This window comes from Podarcis pityusensis (genome assembly GCF_964106645.2).
Source record: "Podarcis pityusensis genome assembly, chromosome: 3".
In the NCBI taxonomy this organism is placed as follows: Eukaryota; Metazoa; Chordata; class Lepidosauria; order Squamata; family Lacertidae; genus Podarcis; species Podarcis pityusensis.
Window position 1 is genome coordinate 99,035,380 of NC_138026.1, and position 12,485 is coordinate 99,047,864.

At 41.4% G+C, this 12,485-nt stretch overlaps 1 protein-coding gene and 1 long non-coding RNA gene across 7 annotated transcripts in view; both read right to left on the reverse strand.

Moving 5' to 3' along the window:
- SYT14 (synaptotagmin 14) overlaps positions 1 to 12,485 on the reverse strand; it is a gene marked incomplete at its 5' end in the record, with an annotated part of 92,724 nt that overhangs the window by 26,123 nt on the left and 54,116 nt on the right. For all 6 annotated transcript variants that reach the window (XM_081000520.1, XM_081000518.1, XM_081000517.1 and 3 more), the window contains 2 exons: positions 166 to 615; positions 2,636 to 2,901. In XM_081000520.1, coding sequence (XP_080856646.1) covers positions 166 to 615; positions 2,636 to 2,901 — 716 coding nt within the window. The remainder of the gene's footprint in view (positions 1 to 165; positions 616 to 2,635; positions 2,902 to 12,485) is intronic.
- On the reverse strand, positions 9,524 to 11,696 carry LOC308474412. Its single transcript, XR_013984708.1, has 2 exons — positions 11,033 to 11,696; positions 9,524 to 10,596 (listed from the first exon to the last, which is right to left on the reverse strand). It is a non-coding gene; the product is annotated as an uncharacterized lncRNA (long non-coding RNA).

Genomic DNA, 12,485 nt, shown 5'->3' on the forward strand with positions numbered 1-12,485 from the left:
ATGCTCTCCTTCCCCATCAGAAAAGAAGGGTGAGCAAGTTTCATTAAATAAACCAACTACTCATCGCCCCGCTGAAACGATTTTTCTGCTGTTTCTTGGTGGCACAAATAACTGTTCTAATCAGAATCCTTGGTTGTACACTTTTCTGCATGATTTAATACTCACGGAAATAGGGTACGCTGGCTCCAATGTCACTGGTACCGACATCTTCCCTTGAAGATTTAATTTGGTTAAGTAAAATATCTTTTCTCCCAAAATCCTCTCTCTTTTTACACGGCGTATACTGTACAGTCTAAAGCGCACTGCATAATTCCCAATCATCTCAGACTCAATGTGATTAAATTTAAATGTCTCAGTGAAGACAGGGCATGGACCCCGCTGGATGCTGGTCTTTGCTCTCTGCTTCTTGATAGGAAGAAGAACCAGGTGTACTTGCCATAAACTTCCACTTGTCCTGCTATAATTTGGAATGTCTGTGACAGCTGTCACTGTTATCAGAAGCCTCTGTTCCTGCGAGTCGTAGTCAAAAGTCACATCCAGGGTGCCATACTTAGCTTCTGGTTCAGGATCAAAAGATTTAGGGAGCTGTGATGATGATCCTCGAGCTGACAGATCCTAAATGAAACGGAGCAGAGGTTTTACATACATTCACGCCCATTTAGACATCTATAACTGTATCGATACACTCTGTGATACATTTTGTTAACAGTGGTTTCGCGAGTATGTGTCTTTACATAAATTGTTAAAATTAAAATGCTTGTCCTCAGTGACGGAGTATGATGTTTTTGTTCATTTCACACACAAGGTATTTGAATATTCAAGGAAGGACAGCATGCTGTCAGGCAGTCAAACAAAAAATGAGAGGGCTTCTTTTACTGCTTGTGAAAAGAGCCAATCAGAAGAGAGAAAGGCAAGAATAAAAGGTTCATAGCAATAAGGTCAAAGTGTCTGGGAACAGTTGGGAGAATTGGCTAGGACAATGTTGAAGGGGTCGGGAGGATTTGGAGAATTAAATGACAATTTAATTCATCAGTGACATAATAAACCATTTTGAAATGTTTGCATAAAAATGAATAACACAGAAATAAAACATAGAAATAAGTGACAATTTTTGGATTGTGCAGCCTGCTACATAGAAGCAGGGGCTGTAGAAATTGTGCTTTTTAAGGCAAGACTAGGAGATGCCGTTCATGACATTATCAATTGTGGGCATGGGATTTTAAAAGTTAAAAGCATGTGCTAGAGGTCTGATCTGGATCAGGCTCTGATACAGGGAAAGCTAACCCCTTTCCCCCTACTATAGTCACTTTCAGGATTAGGCCTTCTGCACCTGCTATGTCTACTGGGGAAAGAACTTCCACTGGTGATTAATAATAATAATAATCATAATCATAATAATCATAGCTTTTTCAAAACACCTGGTGATTCTTCAGAATGCCAGATTTAAGAGAGGGACAGATAAGTAATCCCTGCCACCACAGTGTTTTTCCACCTATTTCACCCTGTGCTTTACTAAAAAGAAAACCAAAACCCTGCTACCAGACTGGTCAAATGACCAGTCAAAGTGACATTTGGTATGTGAGAAGAAAGACTCAGTTAAAAATAAAACACCTTCCTAATTGCATGCTGTACATTTAAACTATCCAAGCACATTATTAATTATAAGTAAGAATGAGATTCACATGCGTAGCCAAATCTGCTAATAATTATGGTTGTGGTGGATGACGGTGGTGTTATCTGTGTACCAAACATTAAGATTCCAGTCAAAGAATTCCACTGAAAAGTTAGCACGTCTAACTATAATAGACTTATATTTATATACTTATTTGTTGCAATTACTTCTTTCCCACCTTTCAGGATACAAATCCTTCCACGACGGCTCATTAGTGACATTAAGTTACTTTTTTAAAGTACACAATATTTTACTAGGAGGATAGTAAAAAGTCATGGCTATTCTTCCCACAGGGTACTTGGTGGAAGAAAGGCTCAGGGGCAGGGATGGGGAAGGAGAAGTTAACTTCAGGCCCTGAGGTGGTCTTCTGATATGTCAGAATTGGGGAGCGTTTTTCAGCCCGGGGGCCACCTTTTCTTCTGGGCAAGTTTCCGGGGGCCACAGGGAAGTGATGAGTGGGGCCAGAGGGAAAGGTGGTTTTTACCTTTTTTACAGTGGGCTAGTTTCTACAAGCAGAAGGGGACGACAGAGGACGAGATGGTTGGATAGTGTTCTCGAAGCTACCAGCATGAGTTTGACCAAACTGCGGGAGGCAGTGGAAGACAGGAGTGCCTGGCGTGCTCTGGTCCATGGGGTCACGACATGAAGAGTCGGACACGACTAAACAACAACAAAGTTTCTACATACTCTCACACACATTCCTTGATCCTCTATCCAGGCAAACAAGCAGCATCCTCTCTGATGTAAACTCTAGCAAAGGCTTTGATAGAGGCTGCATCTCAGTTCTCATGCTCAGCAGGAGGAGGAGCTTAAAGAGTTCTCTGCCTCTGTCTCAAGTGGTACATGTATGGGTCAATGGGGAAAGCCATCTTTCAAGACCCGACTGAGCTGTAATGTATCGGACCAATGCTGCTTCATTATATCCTGAATAATTTTGGTACAATTGGGAGAGCGTGTGTTTACCTCTGGGCTAAGGACTGCAGTGCTGTCACTGGGTACATCTTCATATCCTTTGTTATGGAAGCTTTCTATTTCATGCCCAGTGCTCCCTTCGCTTGGGCATTTATATGAGCATCTTGGACTGTTGCTACACTGAGAGAATTCACATTTGCTGTCACCAACTTCGGAGGGCGTGCATGAGAGATGCGGGGAGCCGCTATCATCTTGGTACGGTGGGGGCTGCAATTCATCAAGAGGAGGTGTTTGTCTCATTCTCTGAATGCAGTTTGCTAGGAATAAATAACAGTTATCATAGGCTTTCATTCTGTAAGAAATGTGGCTGGAAGAGAAAAACATCATTTGTTTAGCAAGGTGGTGCTTTACGAGGAATTCAAACATGGTGGCCCTGATCCAAAGAGTTATGTGCTGAGCTTGGTGCATGAAGAAGGAACTGCATCCCTCATCTCTAGGTATGCTCCCTTACCACTCCTGCCCCATGGATCCAGATACTCTTTTGCCCTGCCCTGATTATCCTGAACTTCCAAAATGACCCAACTTCAATATCCTCACAGTTTTTGCCTCATCTGCTATCCCACAATGCAGCACCGGGTTGAATTCTACCTCAAATTGCCACCCGTGCCTTCTCATAAATAGTACTTCCTAGGTGTGATCTTCTGTCCTTGATAAGATTCTGACAATTCTTGCGGCTTCTTTTCTTGCCTAACTTTCCTAGCTTGATACTTGAATCATACCCATGAGTCTGTCACTATGAGGCATGTGCTTGCTTGACTGCTATAGCTGAGTTCATCTCCTGGTTCTGAGTCTAAGAGCTCACCTACAGTTCTGATTCTGTATTGAGTGTATTCAGTCCCAGTCCAGATCCTGCAAAGACCATCAAGAGTGCCAAATGCTGCGGCTACGTTTTCCAAAACATATAGCCAAGTTCTTTTAAATGGATCTTTATTTTAACTTTGCAAGTACTGTAGTATATTTTAAATATTATTAGGGGGCTGCACCATTTAGCTGATTAAACAGTTATCACTTTAAAAGCTTTTTAATTGATCAAAAGGTGCCCCCAATTAATAGGGAAATACATTGTGTTAAATATTAACACATATAAAAAGGGCACAAGGTCAACAGCATATTAGAATCGGGTTGCCATATTTTAAAAAGTGAAAGTCCAGACACAACAGTTGGCAAAGTTGTTGAGTTCTTTAAAAGAAAATTTGCCATAGTCTACCCTTCTGGATGTATGGCACCTCTTAAAAGAAGATTCCAACTTCTTTTTCTATGACACAGGAGGGAATACATCTAAGACTGTGTGTTCTGTGGCACATATAAGCCTTGTCTGAAAACAAGGAGGCACTCCCCACCCCCCAAAAAACAAGTGTCTTATTCATATGCAACTATAAAATTGATCAATTACTTAATGAAGGCTGCAATCTTATACCCACTTACCTGGTAGTAAGTCCCATTGAAGTCAGTAGGGATTACTTCTGAACAGATATATATAAGATTGCACTGTAAACCTCAAACAATTAATTAAATAACTTTAAGAAATGAAGAAGAATGGCAGCCCTAATATATTTCAAGACAGATGGAAAGTACATACAGAAGAAATAGTCAAGTAGAACCTATGAACGCACTGCGTTTGCCCCCCCCCCCCATAAGACAAAACAGAAACAAATTAGTGTTTTCCATTAACAAGGATTTATATGAAGTATAGTGTATGAGTATATGGGATGCTTCTAAAAGCTGGATAAGATAATGAAGAAAAGAAAGGTGCATTTTGGAGTCAGGAAAGAAGCAGAGAAGTGATTAATGCTACTAACCAATTTAAGTGGGTTGCAAATTTCCTGTAGAAGGAAACAAATTGAATCCATATTAACTGCAACCATTACTGTTTCAGATGTAAGCTCCATCTTATTCCTTCTTTTTTTCTCTCCTTTGAAATGTTCAACTTTTTCGTTTCAGTTGCAAGTTTGGTCCCTTGCCTTACATGCTACTTACTCACAAAAATACAGCATTTGCTAGTAAGGTTCTTTTCCATTGCGTGTCTTGCAGTTTCCCACAGGTCTTCATCATCTCAACTCTTCTTGTTCTATATTTGGTTTCCCCGAACCATGCCTACACTGTCTGCCTCATTAACATCTGGAAACTGCTGCCTTATCTCCGAGGTTCAAAATCCCTAGCCAGAGAACTGCTCTACCAAAATCTGGTTTTGCACATTAGCTTTGAGCTTCTCATGAGCTCCTTTAAATATTCATAATAATCAGAAAAAGGCCTATTGTTATCAATGAGCAACCCAATTCCGGCTTCCTTGTATAGCTTGATAATTTTTGCAAGTAATGCTTTGTAATCATCATGGCTGGTTTCTTTCTCAGCAGCATACTTGCATCTCTCTCTCTCTCCCCCTCTCCCTTCCTCTCTCCTGTCATTCCTCCACATGCAGGATTATTCATGTTTATTTTTAAGCTAACCTAAGTTTCAAAAGTTTTAGTACTTCAGGGGCTTCTCGGCAAATGTTAAAACAATTTAAATAAAACATAAAATGAAATACATGTTTAAAAATTAAAGAAAACCCTTTATTTTGAATGATTAAATACCCACAGAGGTTTCTGCTATGCTACTCCGATGAGCGCAAATGGAATTTTCATGTTTTAATATTTTTGAGCTGGGAAAAGTTCATCTCGCCAAATAACCCTGCACCGCAAAGAGAGTATAGAAGATAAATAATAAATGTTTAATGAAGACCTGGGGCGCTTCCCCCCCCCCCTTTTAAAACAGAAAGATTACAGGAGCGTACGCAAACATTGTTATTTCACAATGAAGTGGGTTGTCTCAGCATCCTGCTACAGAGGAATCTCGGCTTATACCACCTGCCTACCAAAATGGAAACAACATATATTAAACATGAAGGGTAACTTGTGCAGCGAGAAAATAAATATACCTTATGAGTAGATTACTGGGTTGTTTGGGAGGAAGACAAATCGTTTTGATTTCATTTCCAAATAAATTGCTACTTTGGACATTCCTAAATTCTGAAAGCAAGCTGAACTCAGGGAACGTGCATTCAAACGCATTATAATGCAGTGAAAATTCACAGTTGCCATTCACACCCTCCTCTCCCTTGGGTTTTCATCTATTGGTGAAACCCTTTGGTGCTACTAAGGTTGAGAAAGGAGAGGCTCACCCCATCAGCTCAGCTGAGAAATTAACTTCTCTTTGGCTCAGGCTTCCTCAAACTCGGCCCTCCAGATGTTTTGAGACTACAGTTCCCATCATCCCTGACCACTGGTCCTGCTAGCTAGGGATCATGGGAGTTGTAGGCCAAAAATATCTGGAGGGCCGAGTTTGAGGAAGCCTGCTTTGGCTCCTCCTCTCCCTGGACTGTCTCCATTCTAGCTGGTCATCATAAGAAAAATTAAATAACTCCAAAAACTAGGGCCCAAGTTGGATTGCTTCCCTCTTTTCTCCCCAATCCTATTTCCTTTTGCATCACGTTGATTAGACAATACGTTGCACGCAGGAACTCTGGTTGTTGTTGTTTTTTAAAAAACTTTTGAGAGTGGTTAAAAAGCTGCAGGTGCTTTATAAATTATTATTACTGTTGTCAGTAATGGCAACAATAATAAATTTGTTAATCATGCTATTTACGTGTAGTGCTGGGTGACAAAATGGGGGAAAGGAGAAGGCACTTGTGGGTTGCTCCGCTAGTTGTGTAGGAAAAACATGGGGTAGTTTCATCAGACCATAAAATCACAGAATTGTAGAGTTGGAAGAAATCCCAAAGGTCATCTGGTCCAACCTCCTGCAATGCAGGAATCTCAGCTAAAGCATCCATGACAGATGGCCACCCAACCTCTGCATGAATACTGCAGTCATGGAACCAGGCAGCTTTGATGAGAGCAGGGAGCAGTAAAACAAGCACTAACCCTGAGCTGGCTGGGTCCGGGAGCTATGCTGAATGCAAGCATAACGCACACCCATGCTGGGCACCACTGACTATTTGGTTAGCACATACCTGCACTGTGTCCTTTTGGCCGGCCCCTGCCTCCACTAAGTTACTATACTTTGTCACCATACCACACAAATGACACCATATTTTGGTGAACCATGCTGACCTGACATTGGAGCCCAAAAGCAATAAATAGCACAGCTCTTGGGAGGGTGGAGAGGAAGTTTTGTTTCTCTTGTGCTTAACAAAATAAACTAAAATTCAGTTTAGAAAATGACACCCCCAGAATCCCACTGAAAAGCGAGAAACTCCTATTAAAGAACCTATTAAAGAAATGTGTCATAACAAGATTTTCGATCGGTAATCAGCTCTGTACTAGAAAGGAGCAGAAGAAAAAGGCAGTCTGACAGAATGAATGAACAAGGAGGGAAGAAAAAAGGAGCGGGGAGTGCACTTACATTCACTTGAAGACAGCTCAGCTGTCTTGCTCAAAAGCTGAAATAAGCATCAATCAGACAACCCAGTTCTCGTTTGCTACCTACACAACCTATTCCCTTTAACTGATTGCTGGGCAGAACAATCCAAAAGGAAAGGAGAATCGAAGGCGAGCAAACCGCCTAATCCAAAGCCCCATTGGGCTTGTGTCAGTACGGCAGAAAGCAGGGGTGTGGGTTCGTCCTCCTTTTCATTGGTTTACTGCTACATTTTTAAAAATTAAATCCATGCCATTGCTTCCATGCAGCACACCTGGGGTATCTGTTCCCCCTGTTCTAGGATTGGAGACGCAGGAGTGCCTAGATCCAATGTTTTCAAAGCCTCCTTTAACATGCCTGCCCCCCCCCACCGAACATCCCACCCCCATTGTTTTCTCTGCTGTCACTCCATAACAAGCAACATGTTACAACCAATCCCATGATTCTTTACTCTCTTTCTAAGAAATGTGGGGAGGCGGGAGAAGCAGTGAAATGGGGATAAGGGAAACTTCCTAGTACCAGCTCTCTTCCCTGCGACTACCATTTTATTTCCCCAGAATCCCTCCTGGGAACAACACAATTTAATCATTCTGTGAGAGGCTTCTGTCAAAACAAAAAGGCGTCCCTTGACCACCGTCGCCCCTCTCCCCAAAAAGCTACCTCAGAACCATCCTATGGGTTAAGAAATGGCTGCTGCTGGAAGAGTGCTATTGCCAGCACCATAAGAAAAGTGATGTTGAAGAAGGGTAAACTGTAGGGTGACTTTGGCGTCATTTTCCCTTGACTGCCACTCCGTCCCCTGTCCCAAAATTTCAGACTGAAACATTGCTGAAGCTAACTTTCAGCTGAGCACTATTTATTTTAACCCAATGCAGCCTGGGCAGGCTGTGCGTCTAAGTCAGGGTTTGGGAACCAGTGGACCTCCAGACATTGCTGGACTACAACTCCCATCATCCTAATCTTTGGCCATGCTGGTTGGGGCTGATGGGGGTTGGGAATTCCACAACAACTGCTAGGCCATAGGTTCCTCACTGCTTGTGGATGAAGGAGATGTGGGCAGAGATTTAACCTTCTCCCGATCCTGCAGGAAGACACTTCAGCTCAGAATTGCTTGACCCAAACTGCTTCATCACCAACATGGTTATTATGCCAATTCAAGAACCAGAATGAGTTCCTTCCTAATGGAAAGCTAATCATCAGAAGACAATCTGACTGTGGGGAGACACAAGTACTGAACAATCTACTCTGAAGTGCTGGTTTTACCACCTTACAGTCAATAGTGTCACAATGGAAGTTGTAAAAGCATATTTCAAAAGAATGCTGATGTATTTACTATTTACAGTTATTAGTTTACACACTCAACATTTTCATGGGCATAAAATGTAACATTTTAGATACCTAATTTGAAATTACTGTTTTATACAGCTTGTTAAACAACCCATTTGAAGGTGGCAGATAAGTAGCTAATTACTAACAAATCTGACAGCTACAGCTGCAAAATGTTTGTATGATAATTCCAAAACTGAAAATGGTTTATTGAAGATCCATTCAGAAGCTAAATGACTTATCTGGAAAAAACCACACGATTAAAACATTCCAATGTTTTCTTACAGGGATACAAACAAAGACCACTTTGATTTCTTCTACGCGGAAAAAATCGTTGCATGTTGGGACGGCTTAGTCAATAAAAAGCAAGTAAGAAAATAATAATTCTAGCCCTCGATGCCAGCACAGTAGAACAGGGAAAAAATTGAACAGCAAATCCTTTAAAACCATGTATTAACTGGGCACTGTTTTGAAGGTGTGGAAATTATTTAATAGCAAATCAGAAAAAAGATATTAGGGGATGTATATATTGCAACACCTATGTATCGGTGCTTTTAAGTGTAGCATTTTAAAACATATAAATAGGGAGATTTGCATTTAACTCCTTCACTTTGGTCCAGATTCAGATTTACGATATGAACAGCAGAGGGGTGGAGGAGTATCATTTGCTTTTCTACGAGTGGGGGCATAGTGGAGGACAAATGGTTAACCCCCTTCTCCCAAGCTACAGTTTATTTATTTGTTACATTTATATCTGATATTTCCTGCAAGGTGACATACAAAGCTCTCTGGCTGCCCATCATTCATTCATTCATTCAGTTAACTCATATCCCACTCTTCCTCCTGAAGTAGACCAAGCTGGCAAAGATGTCAATAATAGTAGTAATAGTAGTAGTAGTAGTAGTAAAAGCATTCTTAAAATAGTAAAAAGCATTATAGAAACTGTGAAAAGCGTTCTCTCAGCTAGTGATCTGAGAGTTATATCAGACCCTCCAACTTTCCCTATTTTCCAGGGATGTAGATGATTTAGAAAAGCCACCCTGGTTTCTATTTTCATTGGAGAAATGTTGGCAGGTATGGAATTATTCGACACATCCCCCCCCCCCTCCAGCTGTCTGAAGGCAATCCTGTTCAGGGAAGTTGTTTTTTTAAAAAAAATGTTTTTATATATGTTGGAAGCTGCCCAGAGTGGCTAGGGCAACAGAGTAAGATGTGTGGTGTATAAATAGTAAAATTATCATTATGGAATGGGGTGTCCCTATTTTCATTGGAGAAATGTTGAAGCGTATGCTATTTCCTCACAACAACGCTGTGCGAGAGCCAAGAGATTATGACCAGCCCAAAGTTACACAGCCTCATGGCTGAACAGGGATTTGAACCCTGGTCTCCAAGATTGAAAACAAGGTACTTAAATGCAAAGATATGTAGCTAACATCTTCTTATAATATATTTATTTATACCCCGCCTTTTTTCCTGATGGGAATCAAGGCAGCTTACGTTTAAAAACAAGAAATGTAGCATCTAGTATATAGGTAGGCAAACTAAGGCCCGGGGGCCGGATCCAGCCCAATCGCCTTCTAAATCTGGCCCGCAGATGGTCTGGGAATCAGCGTATTTTTACATGAATAGAATGTGTCCTTTTATTTAAAATGCATCTCTGGGTTATTTGTGGGGCATAGGAATTCGTTCATTCCCCCCCCCCCAACAAAAAATATATTCCGGCCCCCCACAAGGTCTGAGGGACAGTGGACTGGCCCCCTGCTGAAAAAGTTTGCTATCCCCTGATCTAGTCTCTGAGCCATGTCATCTCAGCAAAACTGTTTTATTTCACACCCAACCTCCCATGTTTGCCCACCTTAAGATTATGGGGAACAAAGAGCTATGCATGCCTCCCATATCTCATTCCAGTGTTTTATCATGACTGTATGCAACCTGCACATGTCTCATAGATGAAAAAACTCACACAAGGGAAGACTGGATGGGATAAGGGAGGAAAGGCCCCATAATATTCCCATGCACTGCCTAGAGGAGGAGAAATGGAGCTTGACTGAGCCCTGTGGGGACTGCTCCGTGAACAGATGCTGCACCTGCACCAGAAAAGAATTATCATTTAGTTTCGTTTTTCATCTCTTTCCCCCACCCAATCAAAACATTAGTAATATGGATTTTGCATGAATTAAGCATGAATTGGCTAGGTACCAGTGGGAGTTTTTCCCTATTGTGAATCACTGTGTGTCAGGGAACTGACATCAGAGCTAGAGGCGGAGGGAAGGCTCTCAAATGATGCTGGAGAAGGGCCCAGCAGGGAGAGAGGCAGCTCAGCAGATGGGGAAGCAAATCAGCGCAACACCAGGGATAAAGGGGGGCAGATGGGGGAATCGGCGAGAGGGCTCCAGGACTCTTCACCGGACACCAGCGGGGAGAACACGGGTCCTCCGCTACCCACGCCCTCCCTGCGCAGAAGACTTCCGCGCAGGGAGAGTAGGAGGAGACTTGGCGTCAAACAACTTTTATGTTGGAAAAGGTTTAAGAAACGCCCACTGACAGATTCTGCTAGCAACTGAGGCAGCCACGAAGTGAAGGGCTGTCCAGACAGAAAGGTTTAACCAGGCAACATAGCCAGGAGAGGCGGCAACTTACGCACGAGCAACCCATATTCATTACACTGTGCTTGGGAGGGGATTTTTTTTACCAAGATCACAGCTGGCGTGGGAAGGTTTTAAACCTTCCCTACCCACTTGGAATGTTATGATCAACAGTTGATAACAACAACGATATGGAAGGGGGTAAAAACAGGATGGATAAATTAATGGATATGTAGCTAAATAAGATGCATCTGAACTGCCACGGAAACCTGGGTAGGGAACTCTATGTGAATTATTAAATAAGGATGAAAATATGATCTGTAAATATAAAACTTGGGGGGGACACCATTAACCGTTTAAAAGGTGCTGACCACCACCTCTCTCTGTGCCCGGTAGTATATGTTTAAAAAAACTCACAATATGATGGCTAGTAACATTTTAAATGCAATATGCAGTTAGGCCTTAAGCACATGCAATTGAAATAATCGCATATTCTTTTCCTGTTTGCCCATGCTTCCCTTCCTTCTCCTTCCTATCATCATAAGATAGGTTGCATCAGAAGGTAAATAACTTTTTGCAAATCTCATTAGACTTCCATGAATTCAACAGCCAACCTTGCTATAAAGTTCCCTTGCCTGGAATTTTTTTTATTAAGGTTTCAATAACAGGAATAAAATTATTTCATGGCTCTATGCAAAATCCACTTATCTTAAAATGTTTATCAAAGGACGTCGGTAGGGACTGCTGACTGCACCCTACCTTAAAAGCAGTGATTCCTGCAATGCAGGGGGTTGGACTAGATGACCTTTGGTGTATCTTCCAACTCTCCAGCTCTAAGATTCTAAAAGAAAATGGTTTGAATATAATGCTCACAGTAAGATTATTTTGTTTCAAGTTTTCATAGCATGTATACCACTGTTATGGTACTTGTCCCACTTCACCAAAGCAGCTGTTTTAAACTGTTATCATAGAAGCCTGGTTTGTTTATAGAATTATAAACCAGAAGAGAAGTCACAGCATAATCAAATACTTTCAAATTAACTCCTATTAGAAACAATTGTGGCTGAACAATGTATGACCATGAAATGAAACAAAGATTGGGCTCGCAAAATATCATGTGCTTCCCCGAGCTGCCTGATTTCAGTTAAAAGCAACCATAAGTAAGCACTCTTGTTTTCTTGTACAAAGTTGCAAAAAAAAGTAGGCAGGGACAGTTTTCAGAAACATAATTGCATTATCATTTTGGCCATTCAACAATTCTTGAATGATGAAGTACATGGTTTAACCAGACACCATATTGCAATTTACTTTGAAGTAAGAAATGTGTATTGTAACATAGGGTAATGTTAGAATTTTGATAGGCGATCACAGCTGCACCAGAATTAGTTTCTATAGCAACCAAGAAGAAATAATGTGGTGAATTGCATTGTAATACACAAAGATGGGTTCCTTGCAAACAGGATTATTTTGCTAAAAGTTTAGCCTCCCCCCCCTTCAAATTAAAACATTTTCTCTAAATAATTATTCTGATT